Source organism: Vanellus vanellus (assembly GCF_965231255.1).
Source record: "Vanellus vanellus genome assembly, chromosome: 14".
In the NCBI taxonomy this organism is placed as follows: domain Eukaryota; kingdom Metazoa; phylum Chordata; class Aves; order Charadriiformes; family Charadriidae; genus Vanellus; species Vanellus vanellus.
Genome location: NC_138919.1, coordinates 3,023,842 through 3,050,242, shown reverse-complemented (window position 1 = coordinate 3,050,242; position 26,401 = coordinate 3,023,842). Strand labels below are relative to the sequence as shown.

The 26,401-nt window shown below is 49.9% G+C and overlaps 1 protein-coding gene across 1 annotated transcript; it reads right to left on the bottom strand.

Moving 5' to 3' along the window:
- Window positions 1–1,290: 1,290 nt before the first annotated feature.
- On the bottom strand, window positions 1,291–26,401 carry TRAP1 (TNF receptor associated protein 1; the record flags this gene model as incomplete). Its single annotated transcript, XM_082490347.1, has 18 exons — window positions 1,291–2,148; window positions 2,438–2,510; window positions 3,031–3,176; window positions 3,716–3,801; window positions 4,291–4,429; window positions 5,019–5,204; window positions 5,732–5,879; window positions 7,086–7,155; window positions 7,283–7,403; window positions 7,795–7,950; window positions 9,979–10,052; window positions 10,241–10,350; window positions 11,560–11,720; window positions 12,401–12,472; window positions 19,122–19,262; window positions 19,669–19,751; window positions 21,004–21,171; window positions 26,323–26,401. The coding sequence occupies 18 exons, from the start codon at window positions 26,399–26,401 to the stop codon at window positions 2,047–2,049; spliced, it is 2,115 nt and encodes a 704-aa protein (XP_082346473.1). The 3' UTR covers window positions 1,291–2,046.

The window sequence follows — 26,401 nt, the reverse complement described above, 5'->3', positions numbered from 1 at the left end:
CACATCAAACAGTTCATGACCCTCTCAGAGTAAGCATACTCCATTTTTCACTGCATCAGATTTTATAAATTAACATGGAGCTTCAGTTCAGGCGTTATATCAACAGATGCTATTTTTAGGCTCTGTATCAGTGACCACCAGGTCACCAGCCTGCAGGCTAATGCACTCACCTGCTGTACTGTTAGCATCAGAAAACCACCAAAAGTTTTAATTTTTTCAGTCTGTGTTCATGAAACACACTGCACTGTGAAGTGGCCACACTGTATTGCTCCTTTCAAGTGTCCTACAAGGCTCTGTACATCCGTGTATAGCATCTGGTAATTTTTCCTGCCTATTTACATCAATTTTCACGGCAAAGGATCTTACATCTACTTGGAAGACAGGAACGCTGCCCAGTCTCCGAAGTGTATAGCTGAACTCCACAAATGCTGTCCACGCCAGGAGCAAAACCTTACGCATGTTTACCTGTGCCAGATTACTCTTCTAACCTTGGAGTATGGACAATTAAAGGCTATTTTGTTATTGCACAACCAAGGAACCCCAGCGTAATCAAAAGATGCCACCTGTATCTTACCAGGAGCTGGATCAAGACCTGTGGCATCTAGCTGAGCTACACAGCTACCCTAGTGATGGCGAAGGTGGCTCCTTGTTCTTCTCAACACCCCCTAAACTGTCATGTTAGTTCCTCTTCTGCATCTGAATAAAAATGAAATTTTAGGTGATGTTAATAAAACTTCTAAAAATGGTACCACATGCAGCAGACCCTTTTCATTCCTCTTTGCACAACCAGGCTTCCTTTAGCTTAAAGAGCTGGAGGTTGTCCTGTCCAGAAGGCCATCTGAACAGTTACCCAAATCCAGTTCCAGAATCTTAATCTGGCAATTTAAAGATAAACTAAACAAGTATCACGGCTGCCTCTGAGCCACCGAGCAGGAGAAAGAATTCTTGGAAACCAGTTTGCATGGTGTAAAACCAGATGCCCAGAGGGAAATCTAGCGTGGCATTTTCTGTTACAAGGGCCTCTTCTGTTGAATGGCCATTTTTCCTTAGAAAGGATTCAAGGGGCATTTTCAAAGACAAAGCTAACAGGGTCCATAGCTACAGATTCACCTGTTTTCCCTCCACACACTCTGCTGCTACCTACTGTTGTTTTCACTGCCCTCTCTTCCCACCACCGTCCAGTGCCTGATGCCCTGAAGAACCAAGCAGCATCTGAAGAGAGAAGAACCAACAAATCACCAGCTGGAAGACACAAAGACCGACAAAGTAAAGGGAAGAGAGAAAAGTGGAGGGGGTCTGGAAAAGAAGAGTAGTTTATTTATCATAAATACAGATCAGCTAGACATGCAGTTTATCCCACAGAAGAGGCAAAAAGCCTGGATACTCTCCAGAAAGCCACACACTGGAAAGCTGTTTCCCCATTACTTCCCTTTCTTCACAGCAAGGCCAGGATGAACTCAATTATCCAGCAGCTCGGGCTCGGTGATCTCTTCTGTCACGGGACTGTACTGACACGTTCCACCAACAGCATCTGTGTCTGCTAATGGCAGCAATCGCCATGCCAGCAAACTCCTCCTGCCTGGTCAGAGGTGGAGATTTCTCAACAAATTAATTAGTTCTGTCAGTGCCTGTTCGGAGCACACTGGTGCCCAGGGATTCAGTGGATGGGGGGTGTATTCACAGACCTAACTGGAATCTTGCTGCCAACATCTGTTTTGGGAAAGGCCATTTCTAGAAACAGTATGAAATGAGGCTCTTCAGGCTTGTGTCAGAAATTTGGGCATATTGTTTTAGCAGCAATCTCTGGATTTTGCTGCCACTAAGAACGCCGCACTTTGAACAGGCTGATGACAAATGATCTAATAATTACAACTGGCTCCTCCCTGTGCAGCGAGGGTGGGAAGTCCCCTGCATTCTCCCTGGCCCTCTGCCATGTGAACCCCTCGCTGCACAGTGCCTGCAAGCAGATGCTGCAATAGCTGACAGAGCGACTGCACTTGAGGAAAGAGACGTCAGCACAGAGTTCATCCTTCAGTCTTCTGGGGCTCAGTTCTTCTCCAGGATTCTGGTGAGGAGTTCATTCAGCCGGCTCACCATTGGTCTGGGATCCTCATTCAGTCCTGCTGCTATCATGGCATTCTCATAAATCTGAAAAAGGGAAGCAAGCATTAAATAAGCAGCAAGAGCGAGCTGGATGAGAGCTGGGGAAGAAGTGAATGTCACTCTCCAGGACTTGCATGCTGACACCAACTATGTCTTCTAGGTCGTCTGCTAGGAAAACACATGGACCACAAGTACCAGAAATACCCAAAGAAACACCAGAGAAGCATGTGATTCCTGCCTGCTACAAGGGCTTCGCCCTGTTCCCTGCCACACATGGTCTGCAAGATGGTGCTGGGGAGGATGGTGCCACTTCTGGACAAGGCCTGGCTCTCACCTGATCAAGCAACAGCTGGGCCAGATCAGGCTGACTGTCCTTCAGCTCGTTAAGCTTCTTAATCAGAGCATGCCTGTAAGAACGAGAGACATCAACACTGAGACTCGGTATTTCATAGAATGGTTTAGGTTGGAAGAGACCTTAAAGACCATCTAGTTCCAACCCCCCTTCCATGGGCAGGGACACCTCCCACTAGACCAGGTTGCTCAAAGGCCTGTCCAACCTGGCCTTGAAATTTTTGGACACAATGAGAAAATTATTTCCAGAATGAGCAGCTAAGCCAAGGTGGGACAGAAAAAATTCTACCTATAGGCCAAAATAGCTCCAACTTCCTTGCTCCTGTTCCAGGGGCTTCTCTATTCTCTCTCATCCTGTCCCTATAACCTCCACGGTCCTCAGAGGGCTGGATCCAGTGCGTGTGGGTGGCTCAGGTCAACTGTGCCATGCAGCCTCCCAGACCAAGGCACTGTGGCACATCCTGCACTTAATGAGGAGGGCTCTGCTAACCACAAGCCTCACATTGCCTCTTCTCTGCCTCCACCCCAGCAAGACCGCAGTGCCCCAGACTTAGCACTGGTATCGCTCCCCCTTACCCTGTGTTGATCTCCAGGGTGGGCTGCAGGAGCTGGGCACGCTCCTCTTGGGTCTTGGCCAGCTGCTGCATGCGAAGAAAGTGGCGGGCAGCCCCCATCTCGAGCACAGTGATCATGGCGGGGTGGGTGTCCAGCCGTGTGGTCACCTGTGGCAAAACCAGCAATCAGTGCTGAGATGGAAAATGCGCATGGGTTAGAGGTGGGGGAGGTTCAAGGCCTCGGGGTGTCCTCAGCACAGATCCATACCAAGCCCCTGCATGATTCATCCCCGACCCACAGGAGCTGCCTGAACCAGCAGGAAAGCTGGGGGCCCAAGCGGCCCCACTGGTCCACAGGCAGTAGCTCGCAGCTGGACCCAAAGCACTCCTTGCCAATAAGCCTTTCTAGTCCACAGGCAAGACCGTCACCAGCCTGTTCTTCTGGTAACCTTAGCATGAACTAGTAAAATGGGCTTTGCTCATTACATGTTAAGATGTGGTTCTGCTGCTGCCATGCTGACCATCCAAAAGGCAAATGCCAGAGTTCATACCATTTAGAGAAAGGAGGCACGGAGAAGAACCATTTCTCTCAAGGTCCAAAGGAAAATCTGTAGCAGCAGACCCTAAATCAAACACCATTTTTCTCCCGCTAGATTATTACTTCATTGGATCTCCTGTACTCACTTATCCAGGCACAGAATACCTACCTTAACACCAGTGACTCGAGAACCTAAGGCGTTTCTCATCCAGGCCATCAGATCCTCAGCCTCTTTCTCTGTCAGACGTTCTGCAGCTGGCAGGGGAAAGAGGGCACATCTGAGTGTGCATCTTTACTCCTGAGCTCAGTCCATTTCATACTTCCATTTATCTATTCTCTTGTGGAAATGGGAAGGCAGCACCACCCAGCACACACCTATGTATACACCCTCATCCCAGACTGTGCCATACCCAGGGAGGGCAGGCTCACGTCCTGCTACTGCCTGCCTGCCTGTGTCACGGCACCAGATATACATGAGTTGTCAAAACTCAAATCACAGAAACTCCACCTATGACATTCCATCTGTTTAAATTAGCAAATCACTTAAACTTTGATCATGTGGCACGAAAGGGATCTGCAGGAACTGCGAGTTGCCTCAGAGCATGAGAATGGCAGGATGGAAAGGAGTGCTCTTGCTCACACACTCAGGAACCGCAAGAGCGCTGGAGGAGGTGTACCCTCACTGGCTGGTGCAGGGCAGCAGGACCGCATGCAGCAGGAAGGGCCAGGGGACCCTCACGATACCTGGCTGGCTCTCCTCAAACTTCTCTTCCTTATAGTGATCAACAACGATATCTGTCTCCACCGAGATCAGCTTCTTCTTGTCAAACTCCCGAAGGTGCAAGAGCGTCAGTTCATCAAATTGCTCATAGCAGAACAGGACCTGTGCCAAAAAAGGGACACCACCACACTGTTTGGGATGTAACAGCACTTCCTCCTTCCCAAGACAACTCTACACCAAACGGCAAGAACATCACAAGGGAAAGTAGCAGGTTCAACCCCATGAGACTATTGCTCAGGGCCCCCAGTGAAAGCAAACCCTTGGAGGGCTTTGTTAACATGGGTGGCAGGTCTGCAGCAGGACAAGTCCTGCTGCCCCATGGAAAGCGAGAACCAGCACTAACTCCAGTCCTGAAAGGTTCCCCTGCCCACAGGGAGCGCTTGTAACACCGTTACCAGCCCTGCACGGCAGCTCCTAGGCTCCTGTTCTGGGGTTCAGCAAAGGTATTAAACAGATGTCAGAACTAGACGTCTGCACAAGTACTAACCCGCCTACGCAGAGCGTGTGACAGGTCCTTCCTGGCCTCACTCTGCAGTAGCCAGTCTGAGGGGAGACAGAGGGAGCCCGGGCAAAGACGCTGCCGTGGCAGGGGTCTGTCACTGCCCTGCTCAGCTCTGAGATCCAGGTGAGCCCTGACCACTGGTGCCGTAGTTCAGGGCGTTCCCCTGGCCATGGCACACTGCTCACCCACCTCCATGTCCTTTTTCTTCATGGCCTCAAAGTACGGAGAGTGCTCGGCCAGGTGCCGGTTGGGTGCACACAGGTAGTAGATGTTTCTGCTCCCTGCCTTCATGCGGGAGGCATAGTCGGTCAGGCTGGTCAGCTGGCCTGCGGGCAGGGCGGACGATTCATAACGTAGCAGCTTTGCTATGTCCTCCTGGAAGAAATGTGCTCCTGTGAGCCGATGGCAGGTGACCATAGCTCTACTTGACCACTCCCAGCCCCAAGACATCCCTTTATAGCACGCAGGCCTGTTTGCAGCCCTGCAAAAAGGCTTAGGGCATTCTGAGTCCCTCCTTTCCTGCTCCAGATATCAAGGAGGCAGAAAAGTGACCTAGACAGGACGTAGGTCAAGCTCTCATGGAAATGGGAATGCAGGCAGAGGAAAACAGTAGGGGAAAGCCCTACTTTAAGCGCCTGTTGTAGTTCATACTGCATCAGGGAGGGCTGACAACATGGTGTGGGTACAGAGACTCTGCAGTATCTCAAATTAAGTGGGAAGCAGCACCCAGTCAGAAAGAGTGAGAGTTAGGGTACTAGAGACTATGTAGGTCCTGTTAGATCCAGGAACACAAGTTACAGGTGTGTAAGACTCACAGAGAAGTAGCAGCCCCCCTCATCCCAGGTCACCGTAGAAGCAAATACTCTTTCCCAACAGCTGCAATGCTTCACGATTCCTAGTACCTTGACATCCTGCTCCGCTATCGTGACAATCCCCTCTCTCATGAATACGCCGTAGTCCTCAAAGAATTTGGCATATTTCTCAGGGTCCTTCTTGCTCTGGTCAATGAAGAACTTGATCAACCTCTTCTGCAAAACATCTCGGAGCTTCCTGCAGCAGGAACAAGCCTTTTTAAAGACAGCTGCTAGACCGAGACAAGAGATTTTTAGGAGAACATACCTCTGCCTGTGCAGAGTTTTAGTGATGCATTTGCAAATACGAGGATGAAGAAGAAACTCTAGGACCACTGTCTCCTTTCCATGGCTCTACATCTGTTCTTTGTATCTCAGTCAAGAGCAGCTCTTGAGCTGGAGACACAGCTAGGGTTTGATATAAATGCACTCAGCTCAAATCTTCAGTAACTCCAGTGACTTGGTGATGCTGCAGTACATAACTAACCATGCACAGGGCACCTGTCTCACTCCCACAGCTACCCTTAAACATGGGAAGGAAGCGGCTATAAAAGGGTTACAATTGTAGGAACCCTTTCTGAAGGCCTGAAAATCCACTGTGAAGTGACAGGGTTAATTTGTTGACTATAGTGAGGCATTTTACCAGCTGTAGAACACAAAGTTAACCATCAAACCTAACAAGGTAACAGCACCAACACTAAGAAGTAAGAGCCTACCCTTATTCTTCCCTCCAGTTCCAACAATGGCAGGTGTTTGAGAGGGGACTCGAAGGACTAAAAGCAAGGAAAAACCATAAGGAAAAACCAAAACCAGATCTAAGGGGTTCTTAGAGGAGACTGGCCTGCCAGCAGCCAGCTTCACTGGGCCTCAGCACCAAATGAAAACCCTGCTGGCTGGCACTGGGTTTTTGACAAATGTGCATGTGAGCACAGCAGAGCTTTGAAGGAAGCGTGGAGACAACAGGCACAAGGTGCTGTTTGAAGATCTACACTTAAATAATGGTGACACTAAAGTACGGCCCAGCTTCCTAGTACTGACAGCTGACTTACTGTTTGGTTTTGTTTCCAAACCACTTGGTGGTGCAGAACAGACAGTTTAAATGGCAAATTTGTTGCTACTGCTGTAGACCAGAGACACCGAAAGGCAGCGCAGGGTACGTGGGGCACACGGCCCAAGCAGGCGGCAGTAGATTGCATGACACAGGACACTGCTCCCACATCTCAAGATATGACCAGCATGGCTGAGAACTCACTTTATAGACTACAGAAATTCTCAAGGATGGAAATGCTGCAGCTTACGTGCCAGATCCCTCCAAGCCCTTCTAACTATCCCACAATGTCCCCCTCTCAACCAGCAAGAAGCCAGAAGAGCCTCAGCAGTCCACAGGATCTACCTCTTTGCTTACCTGATAAGGGCACTCTCCTGCAGCAGCTCCCTGCTGAGGTTCAGGGGTATATCCTCACTGTCCACAACACCTGGAACACAGAGCAACCCTTGAACAGAGAGGCAAACACGAGTGCCAGGCTCGGGAAAGCAGCCCCTCGCCTCACCCCCTGTGGAAGCCATAGTCCACAGCCCATTATTCCTGGTCCCAGCACACACCTCTAAGAAAACGCAGCCATTTAGGCAGGATGTCTGCAGCTTTGGTTTGGATGAGAATTTTGCGACTGTAGAGGGCAACGCTGGAGCCCAGTTCCCTGCTGATATCAAACATGGACGGTTTCTGCAGGAAGAAGAGACAGAAGTGTAGTGTAAACACCAGCACTGTACAGGGCACCCCGCCGCACACTACACTGCAGTATCTCTGTGGCTGCACCAGCTGGCCAGCTCACACTGTGGTCCTTCGCTACCAGTGCTGAACCCAACCAGAGCTGAAATCTTGGCTGTCTTCCCTAAGGACCTACCTGAGCCATCTCCCTGCTCCTGTCGCGGCTCCATACCCCCGCAATTATCCCCTGGCACCCAGCCCACCGCAGAGAAGCCACACTGGACACTCCTCCCTGCCATTCTGCAGCCTTAACTGCCTCCTTTCCCTCAGGAGCTCTCTCCTGTTCTCTCCTCTTCAGATCAACCAGGCAGGTGTCCCACTGTTCCCTGGACAGAAGGGCACGTACTTGCTCAGGCACGTAGAAGATGCTGCGGATGTTGAGGGGAGCATCGGTCTTGTAGTGCAGGATGTAGCGGGGCTTGTCGTAGGCTTGCGCTATGAAGCGGTAGAACTCCTCATGCTGCCACTCGCCGATGTCCTTGGGGTCCAGCATCCAGAGCGCCTGTGGAGGAGGAGCAGGGAGATGAGTTCCCATCAGCTCTCAAGACCCGCAGCCTCACTGCAGGGCTTTTCTTTCAGAGTTACGCTTTCCCTCCGGGATGCTGGAGCAGGGAAATAATGACCTTTCAAACAGTCAGAGTCTTCTGCACAGCCCGAGGGCAGTAGGCATGTATAATGCTTCAGGCACATTATCACAGAGAAACAAATTACTGCCCTTCAGCCGATCTCAGGTCACCTCCCACAGAGGTGCTCTTGCCCTGCAACATATATAAGACAGCTTTGTTTAGCCCAAAACAAAAGGGATTTGGCTAACATCCTTTGCCTCACACCTGCTGCTGGCCAAGACAGTTATCACAGCTCGGCTGACGGGCAGTAGTGGTCAAGTATCACAAGGCCTGACCAGCGAGCGAAAGAAAAGCAAAAGTTTAAGCCGGTCTGTTGCAGCCAGGCTGCCATTCTGTTCTACTCGAGCCCCAACAAGTGACAGGAGTGATCACTGGGAGCAATACGAACATCCAGCCCACCCTCCACCTACTATTCCAAGGGACTCCAGGCTCTGGCAGCCCTGCCGTGCTGCCATACACCTTAAAGCTTCTTCTGCCTCAAAGCCTTGTTCCACAAGTGGCTTCATAACATTTCCAGCACACGCAAATGTCCCATAGGGTTTGCAGGATCACAGGTAGGATTACAGACTCAACTGGGTACTAAGGTGCTTTACAGCAGCTGTTGTTAGGTAAAGTGCTGCTTTCCCAGAGGCTGATTTGTAGCTAGTTATCACAGTTAGACTGCAAAAGCCTCTAACTCCATGTTGTCAGCTACATGGCAAGCATTCAAGGGCTTATCTAGGAAAATCCACACCAGGGATCTAACTATGGCTCTGTTTACAGTGAACTGATGTTGATGTGTGGAAAAACGCAAAACCAAGATCCTGGATAAAGAAAAGGCCTGAAAGGGAAGCATAATGAGAAAAAAGCTGTTGCTGTATCCTAAGGGAAAACACACTTTCTGATAAGAAGATAAAAGCACACGACTCTATTAAGGGCATTTCACCCCTTGCTCTAGTCCTACTCTTCTCTAGGGAGTCTGTTCTATTGATTGTCAGGTACAAAGAGCAAACAGCTGTCTAAATCTATTTCTGGTTTTGCAATTTAAGGGAAACAGCTACAAAGTCTTTGGAACAGAAACACTATTATGCAGGAATCCAAATAAATATCAGTGACTAATAACACCAATTACAGCACCTTAGGTAAATTAACACAATAAAATATTTAAATACAGTCTTGAAAGTCTTGTGCATTCAGTGCCACATTCCAGGAAACAAACAAAAAAAACCCACCCCACTCTCTCTACCTGCTGTCTTAGGTGAGGAAGCTTTAAACAACCACAAAAGGAAATGCTGGAAATGATTAATGGATTTTTGTTTTAAAGGTAATTAATTTCACCTAGTTGATTCCTGATTGGGCCAAGAACTTCTGCCTAAAATGATCTGGCTGCAATATAATTTTAAGCGGTCAGAAAATGCCAGCAACAAGCAGTGCTCTGCAAGGAGCTGTGAAGAAAACCTGGCTGTGAGCTGAGGCACCAAGAAAACCAACCACTTGCTGGCACTGGCTATCCCATGCTGAAGGACAGAAAGAACTGCAACAAGAGGTGTCAGCACACCAGCAATATGAGCTATCCCTACATCACTGACACATCTCCTGGCTTAAGCAGTTAGAATAAGTATTATAAAGCACTGAAATAATAATTCTGATTAAGGGAATATCCAGAAGATAACTATAAATAAAAACTGCTTTGCTAATCTGCAAGAATGATCTCCAACAAATGCAAACAAGCAGTTCCAGGCATGACTTCGGCTTGCTTGTCTCCTTTTGTTCTAATTAACTGATCACTACAGGGTCTGTGATATCCTGGACAATCCTCCCCTGATTTCCAGGGACAGCAGCAGCTTTATGCTGTTTCCTGTCTCCGGTGGAGGATTACAGTGGTTCATCTCCACAAGTCACCTGCCTGTGGCCATACTGCTCACCTGTAATGTGTTAATTCTTCTCCCATTGAGGTACAGTGGGAAGCTGATGAAGTTACTGTATTTTGTAACCACCTCTGGAATGGAAAGAAGACACAGAAGAGTCACATTTGTGTAAATGACACAGTAAGAATTTCTCATGAAACAGCAGGTGAAAAGTGTTGCATGAGAGGAAAATGGCTGTAAATTCACCTCCCGCTCAAGGGGCAGCAACAGACTTCACACAGCCCTTCAGCAGGTCACAGCATTTCCCTCCTCCACTCACCCTTGACTCGGTCTTCGTTTGCAAACTCCTTGCAGTCTTCTTTGAGATGTATAATAATCTTAGTCCCAGTTCTGACACCAGATGCTTCTGCAATCTCAAACATTCCTGAACTAGGATTAGAAACAGACCCTGTGTCAGCTTGTGCCTTAGATACATCCATGATGGGACATAAAAACGTTTTATTAAACAAAGAGCACGCACAACACTTCAGCGCCAAGAGGAAAAGGCAAAAACACCTTGAATGCTCTCTACACCTCTGAGAAGCCCCCCCAAAACATGTGGCTGTCTTCCCTAAAGAGACACCAGCCCCAGGACACACTGCTCTGCAAAGACACCAGCAGCCTCTACTGAAAAGGAAACAAACTTCAAACAAACTTCAGGTTGTGTGGGCTCAGCCTTCAACTCCTCTCCTAGATTTCCTACAGTGACTGCAACACCCAGCTCCTGCCTTCTCCCTTGATAACGCTGACTTGTTTGTGGGCCTTCAATTGTCTCTCCACTGGAGTATGCAGTAACTGGTTATGATGAAAAGCAGCTGTGCTCTGCTGAAGACAGCCCGTTCTGCATGATCATTCCTACCCTACTGCTAAGTGGGATGGGGATCAACCACTGGTGAGAGCACTGCCCCAGGGGAGAGACAGCAGCAGCGATGACAGACAAGCGTTCAATGTGTATGGCAGCACAGTATACAGCAGCTTGCCTGCAGCTCAATATAGTCTGATGTCTCAGTTACAAGATTTTTTTTTTTTTTCAAGAATTTAAGTAACTTAGTAAATGCTTTATTCCTAGGAGATTTTAAGGGGATGCAGAGCTTTTCACCCCCAGGAGCTCAAATTTCAACAAGGTCCAGCAGTCCACAGCTTTGTCATGGCAGATCTTTGCAACTTCAAGCTGAAAGCACACAGCCCTGACCCACGGAAGACCCATACCTACAGAGCCACAGCACTGCACGAGCCCTGCATACTGTGGGTGCCCTCAAGCAAAAACCCAGGGAATGACTTGATCGAAAGAGATTAAGTTTGTCTCTCCAGTCTGGGGCACTGCTAAGATGACTGCCTGCCAGCAGGGAAGGAACAGGAGAGACAGGTACTCTCTTTGTCCACAATACGCCTGCTCTGACAAAGCAAGTTTGTCCCTGTGGTTTTCACCCCAGCACATCTAGCCACACTTTCTTGCCGTGTATAATCTGAGCAGGATCTAAACCAGTAAGCCTGGTCATGAAAAGATCACACAAGCCCTGTCTTGCTTCGCACAGCTTTCAGTCCATGCCTGGTCTGGACACAGCCCCGCCACGTTTCCATCCCATTCTGCAGCCTTACCCATCCGAAGACCAGTGGTAGCCTGGGCTCCCCGGCTCCACAGACTGTGAGAACACCTCCACTTTATCAGCCACCATGAAAGCTGAGTAGAAACCCACTCCAAACTGGCCGATGATTTTACTACTGGCTTCAGCTTGGCTCTGCAGAGCATCTAGAAAAGCCTGGAGGAACAAAGGAGACATCAAATGGCGCACGTGACTTTGGGTACCACTGGGAGGCTGCAATCCATCCTCCAGCTGGGCTCCCCGTGCACTGATCCAGCCCTATGCCAGGTCCAGTACCCTCATCCCACACTTCTGCATCAGTGCTCTCAGGATGGTGCCCGAGGAAAAGGGTCTCTCCCACAGGGACTGCACCGCTGGAAAAGGGAAGCATTGCTTCGGGCAACACTCACTGCCACTAGCAGTTAAGGAAAACAAGCAAGGGCTCAGTCGATCAGGAGCACGAAACCTTAAAGTGGTGACTCCAGAGATGAAAGACACAGCTGCTGCCCTCCCGGACGCAGGGTGAACACCGAATGAGCATATGCCCCTCCATAACAATGGCCTGGGGAGGAAGGAGTTGCTTTTGGGAGTGAGGGCAACCAGGTGCAGCAGCATTACACACAGGGCCCATTAGCGCTGCTCGGGCACCACTGGCCTCCCACGGCACACAGCAGAGACCATTAAGAGCCAGAAGACTCCACAGGTAGGGTTTCACCTTCCAAGAGGGGTGTAATTTCACAGCTGGGCTGGGGACCAAGGGACAGGACGGAATGAGTAATTATTAGGAGAAAGAAAGTGGCTGTAATTGGAGAAGACTTTTCTAAGGGGGGAAAAAGGGGTTCCTCATCCCAAGTTACCTTTGAGCCTGATCGAGCAATGGTACCGAGGTTAGAAACCAGTTCCTCCTGGGTCATCCCGATACCTGTGTCCTGAAAAGAAACAGCAAATGTAGCTGAAACATCAGTAATGAAGCACTGCTTTAGCATCCAGCACCCGAGCAACTTCTGCCTCTGACTCCCACTCTCTCCCAGCCAGCTGAGCAGCAAACGCAACAGCAGACTTCCAGCTGTGACTCCACCTGCACACGGTCAGGATAGCGGGCTGCACACAGCTTCAAGGGGCAGCCACAGCTGCCTCGTGGCTATAAACTACTAGAAAGTTCAAAATTCAAGCCTTTTATTGAGAGAAAACAAAACCATGCCAAGACAGGCTGTTTTCTACACCCCCTCTAAAAATGCACAGGATGGCAGTGCTGGAAAGAGATCTCAACCCAGCCACAGCCTCACTGTGCCAGGTGCCGTGCACGTACAGACACAGTTTCCATTCCTGAACAGCTCCAAAGGTTCCAGAGTTGAGAAACAGTGAGAAGCAGCTTATTTCCAATCCTCAGATGTGGAACTGATGCCCTCACACCAGGAATCAGTGGCACAGCAGCAAAACCCTTAACTGTCAGGTAATGCAGACCCTTGTCTACAAGCACCACGTTCGCTGATCTCCTGGTAAGGCCAGTTGTCTTGGCTGAAAAGAGGGAGGATGCCCAGTAAGATCTCAACAGTGGGAGATGAAAAGCCAGGAAAAACAAACAGGGTATGGCAAAATCTCAGGAATCTGACATGGTCCCTTCCCCCAGGGAAGAAAAAGCCAGAGAGAAAAGTTTTCAGCATCTGGTTCAGGTTTTGTTCGTGCCAGAGCCTAAACAGAACTCTTAACTCCTCTGATCCACTCCTATTTATAGCACAGCATGTCATTCCCAAATTCCAGCATGTTGAAAAAAATATATCCCTACCCTGTGAATTTATTTGGCTATTGAATTCCGAACTCCCTGCCAAACTTATTGCAAATGCTTAATGACAATTCCTGGAGATTAGTTTGATGAGGGTGAATGGCAACGAACAAAGAGAGCACGGCTCGAAACGGTCTGCTCTTCCAACAGCAGCCGAGCCGCTATCAGGGAAAGCGGAAAGCGTCCTTTTCGATGGCCGGCCGAAGATCCTGGCAAAGCAGACATTTCCTACTGCAGGAAAACACCTGGGCGGATTACGATGAAAACGCCATCAAGATTCAAACCGCTCTTGCAGCGTTGGCGTTTCCTGCGGCTGGCCTTCGCACTGCGCTTCTCGGCTCCATTCACCAGATGGTGCTGCTCCGGGAAACGGGGAATAAAGTGGTGGCGGCAGCAGAGGAGCTTGGCTTCTGCAGAGCAGGCCCTCTTCAGCGATGGGAAGCAAACGAACCTGCCCATGAAGAGCCCGCCTCGGGCTGGGTCGATGCAAGCACTGGCAGCGCTAGCTCCATGGAATCCAAGGAAGGAGCTGGCGGGACTTCCACTGCCCTTCTCTGCGCTGCACGGGCCGCTGCTTGGCCTGCAGACATCTTCATCAGGAGCCACTGTGTCATCACGCAACCCTCTGCAAACACTTTCTACCTGTCATCGGCCAGCATAAATGCCAGGACTGCCGTTGCTCCACCATCAACATTACAACTTTCCTGCCCCTGCAGACAGTTTCAAGCCCTCCCTTCAGTCTGCGAGAAAAGTTTTATCAGGCTGAAAACAGCCACAGCAGAGTTAGTTGAAAAAGCACAAAGCAAATTGTACGTGGGGCTTCCCAAATTACAGGACATGAGGCGTATGTTCAGAGTTCAAAGTGCCAAATGCTACTGCACAGCTTGGAGAAACTAACCAGTGTATACCATGAAACAGAGTTCAGGGCGCTGACGCTTCATGAGCTGAAGGTTAATTACAGAAGCCCCTCTGTTACGCAGCAGAACAACAACCTATTCACCTGGTTGAGTTTCCCTTCTGGGATTTCTTAGGGTGCAGAACAAACAGCCTCCCCCAAACCATCCCCTCTGCAGGACAACACAGCAGGCTGCAGACCTTCACCCCACCTTCTGAGGGACTATGAAGAGCTCTACGGCCACACTTGTTGAACCACACTTCTGAACTAAGTAACATTTACCCTGCAGAACATTGCTTTTAGCACCTTTTTGTGCGGGGAGACCTCCCAGATACAGAGCCTGCTGCTGAACCGCCTGGGACCTTTGCGCTTTCTCTGCACTTTGTTCTAACCTTTGTGGTGTGGGTGCCGGATGTCTGCGGAGATCGCTCTGTGTAATGATGGCTGGATAACTGCCTGGCATGCAGTACTTTAGGGCTCCCACCGTGACATCCTCTGTGTTCGCTCCGCAGCCCTGAGGACCCTCATCTTCCTTGACAGAGGGGTAAATGAACACCTTCAGCCCCACTATGTCTCATCAGATCAGTCAGTCCACAGCTCTTGTATTCATACCGCGCTTTTTGGTAAAGCAGAAACAAACCGCACATAATTACAGCAACAAATCTAGTTTAAATCAACAAATTGCTTAGTTTAGATGATAAACAAGATCCTAGGTAATGTGACATCTTTGCTCATTACCTGAGTCCAATTTAAGGTATTGCAGAGCCTCATTACACCAAACAATCCATTAACTAACCCTTAACTGCTGCCTTTGCCCGGATGCATCTGAAAGAATACTTGCAGGTAGAGGTACATATCTGAGCTACTGTGCCTTTCATTTTGCTGTGTTGCAAAACAAACACTTGAAACACTAATTTCAGTGCAGAATCTCAACAGGGCATCAGAAGAACACTGACTACATTATAAAATAAGGACGTATTGCTTTCACCAACTGATAAGGTAATAAAATCCCAAAATGTCCAACCAGCAAGCGTCCCCTCTGTTATTTAAATGCCTTGCTTAAAGAGATTTAAAATTCACAAGACCAGGAGAGCAGCCACACTGGAGCACTGTTGTGGTTTAGAACCAACACGGCATCTGCAGCAGCTGGGAACGGAAGAAAGGCACAACAAAACTGATGCATACAGATACAAGGTAATCTTGGCACATGGAGGCTGTCCAAAGCAGAGCGCCTGAGGTTTCCTTTCCTTTCCAATACCCTGTGTTAACACTATTTTCAACAATTCCGAGCATTGCTACAGGCTCAGCCTCCGCCCATCCAGGCCTAAACGCCTGCTGTTCAGAAAAGTACTTCCTTTTATCCACTTTGAATTTCCCATTTCTAAACGTGACATGCTCTTACTCTGGCATGAAGAGGAAGAAAAGATTCTGCATTCCTTCCCTGGTCCACAGGTTATTTGAGATGTGCTTTGAGAGAACCATTTCTGGTTCTCTCGCTTATTTGTTAAAGATGATGCAACAACTGGAAGCTCTAACCCACCCCTGCAATCAGTGGCACGTTTCTGTAAGCTTAATTCCACCGGAGGCTTGTCCAAGTACAGCCGGCTTCACCCCTCCATCTCTGCCTGCATTGCTGTCCACCTCCTGATCCTGTATGCCCAAGCAGCAGACGGGTGCTACGCTGCTGCACACAGCGAAGGACGTAACCCTCTCTCTGCTGCAGCCTGCGAGCACAGGGTGGCTGCCAGGACACGACCCAGCATGGAGGGGGACCGGCTCCCCACCTGCACCAAGCTGCGTTGGACACACTGCGGGTGCACCTGCAGTCCACTGCTAAAGCCCAGACTGTTTATAACTCATAAGCCAGGAGAGATCTGCTCAGCGATACAGGGAGCTGTTGCAGGGAGGAGCGGTGTTTGCAGTCATTTTAACTCCTCCCAAACACAGCAAACTTGTTATTTTGTGGTTTTGCAGGCACTGATTTTGGATGACTGCAACAGCATGAAGGCAGCACGGCAAAGAGCACCGAGCAGCCCAAGCTCTGGCAGCAATTACGCTGCTCACCCGTGTCAAAACAGCAGCCATACTCCCTCACCCAGCGGCAGCAGCTATTAGCTCTTTAAGCATTTCAAACAATTTCCTCTAAACTGCTAGCACTGTCCTAGTCCTAAATTAAGCATCAGCCACGAAAACGGCTCCAGTTCCTGAGCTCACGCAGACACAGGGTTACCACTAGACACGGCAGAGCTGCGTGGCAGCAACGCCGACTGCACCGCAGCCAAGCGCCTGTCACCAGCCGGCCGCGAGGAGCCTCGGGCAGGTGTTGAAGGAGAGCTCTGTGGTCACAGGGCTTTGGGGTCTGTAAGAGGTTCTTCTGTTCCCACCTCAAAGAGTCCAAAACCACGTCTGTAATGCCTTAGCACGCAGAACTGCAGAGCTCTGCAGATCTGTCCTCGTTGAAAACACACCCCTAACATTTTCAAGTGGATTTTCTTCAGAGATCTGACCTTGCAGACTGTGGCTGCTACCAGATGGAGCTGTCCTAGAAAAAGAATGAGGCAGTTTGCAAATGGATGGAGGAAACCACGGTATTTGCTAAAACAACAGGACTTTGGTGAAGGAACTGAGGTAGTGTAATCCAGTGGACTAGACAGTGAATATCTCCCTCTTAGCTGATACAACACTTGGCAATGCTTACGTAGGATATCCACGAATGAGGACAAGATATTAAAATTCTGAGTGTTGCTCTGCTTATGACTGAAATTCAGTCCTGGCAGAGAAGTAAGCAGTATCGCAGTCACTTAACAAAGATGACCGTAGTCCTTTACTGGCACTAGATAATCTCTCCCAGGAACATGCCTGTAACAGAGGCCACCACATGTTACAGACCTGCCTTTTCTCATCTGGTGAGACACAAACAGATGCTACAGGGCTTGAAAGGAGAAAGGAGGCATCCAGCAGATCCAGGGGCCAAGAACAGCCCGAAGATCTGAGGACAAGGACCTAGGGGTCAAAGTGAGACAACGGGACCTTTCTAGAAAAAAATGGGGTGACTGTTGCTGCAGATCACACATGGAGGACCTTCTGCTGCTGTTCTGGTGGGTTGTAGTGAGCACAGAAAACACAACAGCAACTAAGGGGCAGGTCCATCTCTGTCTCAATCCTCGCAGGGTTTTTTTTTTGCACCTTTGCATTCCTGAAAGGTAGGGAAATGATCTGAATGAGGCTTGTTCAAAGTAATCATATGCAGTATGTTTCTTCAAGAGGTTATAAATAAACCCTTCACTGGAGGTAAGGAGCTTTAGGCACTACTGAGAAGGCAAATCTATTAAAAGAGATTGGAGTAGCGCTGTTCCCTCTCCCTTCTCAGAGTGCAGTACTGCTGCGGTTAAAAGCCTCCTAGTTAAGACTCATTTAGTCGCATTAGAGATGCACAGGCAGCCAGGTAGGGGGTTATAAAAAGACAAATCCCTAACACATCTAATTGGGTATGACATCAAACACACCCTATCTGCAAGGTGGGCAAACGAGTCTCTTAAAACCGCCAGAGAAGGGGACAGCTTCCACAGTTACAGGGCATGAGTTGTAAGAATGTCTTGACGGGTTCAGAAGCTACGGTGTCCACTATGATCTCAAAAGGGAAAGAGGACAGCAAGGCAGGAATGACACCCTACCTGGGACTAAACGAGAGCTCATTAAAGAATCGGTGTTACACAGCAGTCAGAAAAACGCAGTAGTCAGGTGCAATAGGAATAGCAAAGCCTCTGCATTACAGTTTGAGAATCTTTGGGTTGATGATTGTGTTACCCACTGACGATCACTAACTTCCCCATGGCAACCGCAGCTGCTTGTTCTGCAGAGCAACAGAAGTATAAAATAACTGAGCAGCCTCCAACAGCAAGTGCTTTTGTCCCACGTGAAAAACAGCAGATCGTGTGCTCTGTCTGTGCCACGTCTCCCCTGGCCCTGCTATGGTCAGCCTTCACTCGCACGCTGCTGTCTGCCTCATTCTCTGCTCTCCTGAGAACTGCCCACAGGTACGCTCTCACAGCAGACACTGGTACACCAGGAAAGTTACCAGTTTGCCTTCTTTGCATGAAGAACTTTGCCAAGAAAACACCAAAACTGAGCCTCAGCCTTCCACCCTGGACAAGAGCCATTAAGAAGAGCAATCAAAGTAGAGAGAGAAGGACCAGCTCCACCTTCCCTCACCACTGAGTCCCACAGGTGAGCATGCTTACACTGATTGCCCCCCTCCTGCTAAGCATTTTGTCGCCAGGAGGGAACAATCCAAACCAGAACTGCAGAAAAGGAGGACAGACAAGTGCTATGGTACTGCCGCAATCTGTCCCACTTGTAGGCCAGGGCAGAGCCTCAGCATCAGCAGGACTTGGCCTGTCCTGGAGCAGGAGGAGATAGAGACACAACAGGAGGTTCTTCTCACCACCCCAGTATCTCTCAGTGACAGAGGCGAGAGGGAAGGTCTGCGAGCTACCATGTAACAGCTCTGACTTAAGGAGGTGACAAAATTCCTTCCCAAAGATCAGGATGAAAACAAACTCCCAGCTTTTCCACTAGTGTGAAATGCACACACAACCCAAGAAGTGCACCAGACATGGTATGGGGAGAAAAACTACCAGGAGTTCCTAACAGGGAAGAAAGGAGCGGCTAATTTTCCTATGGGGGCAAGTGGGGACCAGATAAATTGGTGGTTTCTTATCAAATCCTGAGGTTACAGCCTCATGAACCAGAGTTCAGCTGAAGACAAGACACTTCTTCAGGCAGGAGAGGGCATCCATGGGACTGTGCTGCCACTCAGCTTCCACTGATCCTTCCAGGGACAAAGACTAGTGATGAGAGCAGGAGGGAATAACGCTCTCCTGTTACCAAAGGGAGGTACCTGGATCGTGATGGTTCCCTTTCCACTGTCCGTCTGCAGATGGATCTCCATCTCTGGCAAGGCCTTCCCTTCTGCCGTCAGCCGATGACGCAGTTTCTCCAGTGCATCGCTGCCATTGGAGATCAGCTCCCGGATAAATACCTGGGGACAAGACACAACCTGACACTGCAGCCCGGCCCCATCCACTGCACAGGACTCCCAGAGACCTGGGAACTCACTGCCTACTCACAAACTAATTCCCAGCTCGCTAGAAAAAGAACTGCGTTTTCCCATTATCTGCCAGGAGAATAGATTGTCTGAACTCAATATTAAAGTGCAGAGGGTCTGAGGCTCACAGCGTCACCTGGCTGTCCTTACAAATTGTTTTGAAAACATTTTCAAGGTGTCTTAAGAAAACGTCATTCAAGAAAGCATGTCACATGAAAAGCACAGGACTTGTTGGAAAACTGAGCAGGCATTCTCCCAGCAATACCGTTTTGGTTGTACCCCTTGACAGAGACAGGGCTTTGCCAACAGAAAATCTACCAGCAAGTAGTGGGTTCCTTACCTCCTTCTCTGAGTACAAGGAACGGGCAACAATGTCCAGCAGTTTCTTCGTTTCAGCCTGAAACTCATGTTTAGAAGCTGCACCTAGAATAAAATCACACACACACCTTTAAGGCACTTCACCAGGTTCCTCTTGAGAAGGAAGGCAAAATTGTAGTCTTACCACATGCTTCAACTTCCCGGGAGTGAAGGCCTGAAGCAGGATGGGCCACAGGTAGCTGTGGCCTCCAACAAGATGACAACAAAGGTCCATGCAATCCCCAACCGCTCCCTCGAGTGCCTCCCACGGTTTATAGCCTGCCTTCCATACTCTTCCTTGACTCGATTTTCAAGGGAACCATCTGAGTACGCCTTGCTCCAAGAGCTTCTACAGCCAGGTAGCATTTCTCATGACCAAACAATACTCAGAGCCTCCAGCAGAAAAAGGCAGATTCTCAAACGTCTCTGTGGAGCAGGCAAGGGAGTGCGTGCGTACAGCCACCTATGCAGGTAGGAAGCTGTGCCCAAAAAGAGAATTTTCCTCAGAGAATAACACTACAACACATCTCAGCTGAAAGACCATCCTTGACCTTTTAAAAATAGCATTTCTCCTGCCAGAGGCATTAGTGAACACTGAAGCAACATGGGGGAAGCCACAGGTCACACGTCACCTCTGCCATGCCTTGCTGGCGAGGACCTACATTCCCTGGTGACAGGGGCGAAGCTGGCGTGTGGACAGCAGCAGGAGAAGCACATCAACCCCAGTGGGGGCTTCACAGCCCAGCAGTCTCAAAAGTACTGGGCAAAAAAACCACAGGAGCACCGAGTTAAGATGCTATTTCTGTGCTTGAATAACTCACGTTACTCTGCTTTAAAGCACCTCTCTCTGGAGACATGCAAAGCACTTCATTCTAACTAAAAGGTTGACATGAGGATTATCATTAGATTTCCATGATTCATAGCAATGACCTGCACAGGCACAGCTTGCTTCTGGGACAAAAAGTCTCATTTTAGGAAAATTCTAGTGCCTGCAGAATCTCTACATGTATGCATGACCATCAGTTGCCTGGCTAAGCTCACAGATGCAACTTCTTCCCACGACTTGGTGGCCTCATTTCTCAGTAAAAGCCGTTCTGACGTACACATTCCAGTTTTGGGGAGGTGATGGTGCAAAACAGATTCAGACTGCAGTCTGCCAGCTAGGATGTCATGACCAATACCTGCACCACCTCCAGAGGCAGAAACACTACGGCAGAGGGCTCACCCTCATAGTCAGGATACAGCTGCCCCCAGATCTTCTCCCAGGTCTGCCTGCACCCCAAGAGTGCTCCCACAAGACACCTATGTCCGTGCCCACCTTTCACGTTCTCCGTGTTGCTGATGATGGTGTGCAGGGGCTCTTCTTCCTTGTTCTCCGCTGTCTGCGTGCTGTACGTCCGGACAGCAGAAATGCTGGTGGCAGGGACATTGTACCGGAGGCTCCAATGACGGAGTATTTGTCTTTGGAGACATGCTGCTCCTTTTGCTAAGAGACACAATTGAAGGTATTTCAGTATAAATCACAAGTATCAGCAGCAACAGGAGCACTCTTTAAGTTCCCACTTAAGCAATCCCATGGGGAGTTACACTGTCTGAGCAAGACTGAAGGTCCCTCACAATCCAACACCCACCGTTTCCCTCTGGCATTGCTTTCACTGCATAAGAAGGGCCAAATTGCTACTTTGGACTGTTTCTTCTGAATTAAAATTCTAACCAGAAGATGACAAGGAGTAGCTTTCACAACAAATTAACTGGTGAGGAAGAGGCAGTCTGCAGCTTTCATTGCTGTTACCTGGCCAAGCTGAAGACAACAGGGAACACTTCAACTCCCACACTGCTGCCAGTGACAATGTAAAACCCCGGTACAAGCGAGGCAGCCTGCACCTCCAGGAGACACCTCTGCTGCACATGCAGCTTTTCTGGATGCTGTACTAACACTTACCACCAGGCAGGCACCAAAGTCTATGTCCTCCTGCTCACTTTCATCCTGCTGACTGTAACCAGCTCCCGTACAATAAGCTCTCTCCCATATCTAATAACACCAACACCACCAGCCAGCCCTGCTCAGCCCCTATCAGCCAGCTGAGCGGTTACTTTATGGCAATAGATATTTGGCCCTTGAGTGTCCGAGAAGAGCTAACAGAGCACAGGGATTACATCCTCCAACAACGCCAGCTCTGGGTAAGCAGCACATGCAGCAACAAAGCCACTACTCAACAAAGCAATCAGTGAGGAAAATGAGAGACAAGTCAGGAAACCGCACGAGCCCCGTTAAGTACTGGGATTCCCAGTTCTACTTCCATTGTACCCAGGTGAACCGAACAGTCTTCTCTCTGACAGGGGAAGAAACAAAGCCAAACCTGGCCACAAAAAGACCATTTACAGCACTACAGAGCTCTGTCCAAAGACAGTTACTTGGTGTGATTTCTGAATTGTAGTGAGAATGGTTTGTGCCGGAGTAAGAGCCCGGAGGGTGCAGATTGGAATGAGCAGTTGCGCTGGGAGAGGTGACTTGGCCTTCCCCAACCCCACAATGAACATAAACGGTCAGGGCTGTTCTGTGGTGCAGAGGAGCGATCAGGATGGCCTGGGCAGAGCTGGGAGAATCTGGATAAGCAGCAAAAGTGGCTGGAAGCAGAGACAAGCCCAGGCTTTTCTCACAGCTCCTTCTGCGCTTGCAGGCTGTTTCATGACGCAAGGGAAGGAGGCAAACCCTACACCCCAGGCCTGCAAGAGGCACACTTTCAAGGTGTCCTTTCTTGAGATGAACGGGTACAAAAACCCAAAGACTAAACTGAGAACCATTAGTATGGCGAGAGTCCCAAAGCACACCTGTGACCTCCCTGGAAACAGCTTCTTTGGCTGTCCACAGCCCTCCAGTCCAGCTGACACACTGTGAGAACTCCGCTCCTTCCTGAACCTTCCTCCACCTTGTTACAGCCCTTGAGTGAACTCTCCATCTCAGCCCTTTCACCAACATCTCCTGTCATCCTCTAGTTCATCTTGGGAGGTCTCAGGCTCCCTTCACCAGTGGTCTGCAAACCTCCTGCCCACCTGAGTAGGTACTACAGCCAGTATGGTCATCGAGAACAGGTCCTGCTGCTCCAGTCCATCAGGCTGGGCTCTCACTCACTCCAGATCAGGTGAACACAAACCTGTAAGCTTTAACAGTGCTCCTGCCTCCTGCACCTCGTCCCCAAGAGCTGATCAAGGAAGCTGTCAGTCCTCATTCTTCCTCCTCCTCACACAAAGCTTTGAATCAAGATCCACTTCTCCAGCCAGAAGCTTGAATTTCTCCCCAGTTATTCTGCCCTTAAAGAGCCCACAAATAGTTCTTAATGCATCTGAACACCTCCTACACACATAACTGCTCGCTTGCTGTGTCACAAACAGTTCTGCCGCATTATCACAGGACACGTTATTTATCTTTCATTCAACTGCCTTTGTTGGGCTCATCTGAGAAACCAACAAGGGAAACAGCCCGGATGACCAAAGCAGAAAGCAGCAGAGAATTCACCATGTGGCTCTCCAGCCCATTGAGCTTCAGAGAGGCCAGAGTCGGCCCAAGGACTATGCATTTTAGTTATGTATTTACACAGGGTTTACATATTTTACACTCATTTTATGCTAGATGGTGTAGGATACTCTGAAGAATCTGCACTTGTGTCACAGAATGGTCAGGGTTGGAAGGGACCTCTGTAGATCATCTCGTCCGTGCTCTGGCAGGGGGGGTTGGACACCTACAGCAGTTGCACAGGACACGTCCAGGCTGGTTTGGAATGTCTCCAGGGTGGGAGACTCCACAACCTCTCTGGGCAGCCTGTGCCAGTGCTCTGCCACCCTCACAGGAAAGAAGTTCCTCCTCATGTTAAGATGGAACTTCCTATGGTCAAGTTTGTGCCCGTTACCTCTTGTCCACTTGTATGTATACACACACACACATTTCCCAACCAGCAGAAATAAAGGAGGGAATTTTGCTCCCTCCCTGGCTCCAGGATCCAAAAGAGAAACAGATCAGAAGCAGCTCCACGCTAACCTTGAGGCCACTTCTAACTAACATCAGACCTCCAGGCAGCCAAGGCCCCAGCACCAACTAACAGGTCAGCCCCCAGCCCACAAACACTAACCAACTCTAGAACTACAGCTATTTATGATGCATCTCCCTCCCTCTAAAGCACAATAATAAATCACCACCCATCAATTCAGAAGTTATTTTTGGATTTGTGCAATGTTTGGTCTTATCATCCTTAATTAACAGCCCATCCTGTGCCAGGTAGAGACAAGGCTCATTAAATGCAATCTGCAGCATCTTCAGATCATTTGCCTCTTGCAGAACCCTTGCCTGGCCAGCTGGGGAAAGGCTCCCGGCAATTCTGGACATAGACCCACAATTATTGGAACACAAAAGCTCTTGAGAAAGTATCTGCTGAGTTAACAGGTTGAACGACACTCAGAATGAGCTCCAGAAACAAATTCCTAAGACCAAGAAACAAAGAAGGAACGGCTCTTGCCCCAGTTGAACACTGTGATGTGCTGGGACAAATCAGGTATTTTTATATCGAGTTAAGCAAACACAGTCCATATACCTTCCTATTTGCATCACTGCCCCACCTGCACCATCAGAGAGAGCAGACACCCGCGTTACTCTACAGCTGCCAGTTCTCTGGGAATCCTAAGTGATCCTGTGCGTATGACCACAGAGCGGCCTCGCACATGGGGAATTCGCCGCAGAAAAGAGAAGGACCCTCAGTCTCAAGGGCGCCTTTCAACCCAGGCACCAGGATGCTTCAGTGATGCCCGAACCCAACCAACCCCTCCCCCTAGGAAACACAGCCTCTTCTGGGAAAAGGACTGCAGTGAGCCAAGCCGAACGTAAGTTAGACATTTAGGGTGGGAAACCGAGCACAAAGCAGTGCATGGCTCAAAACAAAGAGGAGAATTTAGGTCAGCAGAAATTACCGTAATAGCTTGATTGCCGTACAGTTGCAAGCCTGAGGGTGCTCTCGCAAGGAAAAGCACTAGCAATAAGGTGCTTCCAGCTCAGATCTCACTAGAAGAAAGGGTACTCTAGCTGAGCACCAGATCCTCCGCAGATCTCAGGAGAAGAGAGCCCCTGACTGATCCGCTCACACCAACAAGTCTCCCAAAAAACTCTGTACCAGCTTCAGCCTTCAGCATTACGAGAGCCAAGAGAAAACGCTGCCAACTTTCCATGGTCAAAGGGAAGAGATAACTGTCCCTGCAGCCAGGGATCTCCACCTGCATGGAAGTGCAAGGACACCACCTCCTGCTCCTTCCACCTCAGACAGCTTCTGCTCACTTCCCCCCCCAACCCCACCACTCCCCCAAAAGACCTGAATGACAGGTTAAGGAACAAAACTCTGGCTCTGCTGGAGTACGTCTAACGGAGGCACATGGCTTATCTCTCAGACACGGATGCTAACAAGCCACTGGGGATTTCCGTGCTGGAAGAACTGAATTGCCCGGACACACTGAAGTGGCACTCGATGGCACAATAAATCTAACAATCTGGCCCTGATAGCGACCCTATTTGTCACACGATTTCCTCTGTCACATTTTCTCCTCTTAACCCACAGGGAAACCACAGACCGCACCGACAACCTACAAATCTGTCGATTAGGAGCCAGACGACAGATGAGGAAATACTGAGCACAGCACGGGCTGCTCACAGAAGACACACACCATGTCTTGTTAACAACTCACACGCACGTTTCCAGACCTGCGCACTATGGCCTCGATAAGACAGCGCATCCCATACTCTAGACCTTGGAGTTTGGATTTTCTCAGCCCTCAACCTTGATGGGTCTCTTCGGCGAAATCTTGAGCTCGTCCCTGGGAGACACAGACCCTTCAGGCTCCTCTGATGGGTGAGCTCGCACTGAAACAGCCAGCAAAAGGACAGGCCCCTGCTCTTGCTCACTTCCCAGTCCCCAGCTGACCCAGACATGCTACACACCCTATATGAGCCAGCAGATGGACCTGGACATCCTATATACTCTATATGAGCCAGCAGATGGACCTGGATATAGCTATATACTCCAGATGAGCCAGCAGATGGACCTAGACATGCCATACACCCTATATGAGCCAGCACATGAACCTGGACATGCTGTATGACCTGGACAATCTACATACTCTATACGAGCCAGCAGATGAACCTGGACATGCTATATACGATGCATCAAATGAACTTGCACATGCCATAGGACGTGTGCATGCTATACACAGACCATGGGAGCCAGCAGATGACCCTGAGCACGCCATATACCCTATACAAGCCTACAGGAACGCGCCTCCCAACGGGAGGGCCGGCCGTCCAGCGCTGCCGTTGCCCAGAGGAGCCGGAGCTGTGGCGAGCAGCTCCCTTGGCGGGCGGGCCGGCACCGCGGCAGCCCACCCCACCCCCCCCCCGGTTCCGCGCCCGAAGGCCCGAACCGGCCGGGAGTGCGGGCCGCCCACTTGTGCGCACACAGACCGGGGGGTCACGACGGACGAGACACCCGCGGCCCCTCGGGCCGCCCTCCCCGGGCCCACCCCTCCCCGGGCCCCGCCAGGGCTCGGCGCAGGTTCCCGGCCAACCCGGTAATGGCGGCGCGGCGGGGCCGTCCCGGCTCACCTGCGGGGACCCGCCGCCCGACCCCGGCCCCCAGCAGAGCCGCCAGGTACCGCCCCCGCCGCGCCGCCACCGCCGCCAT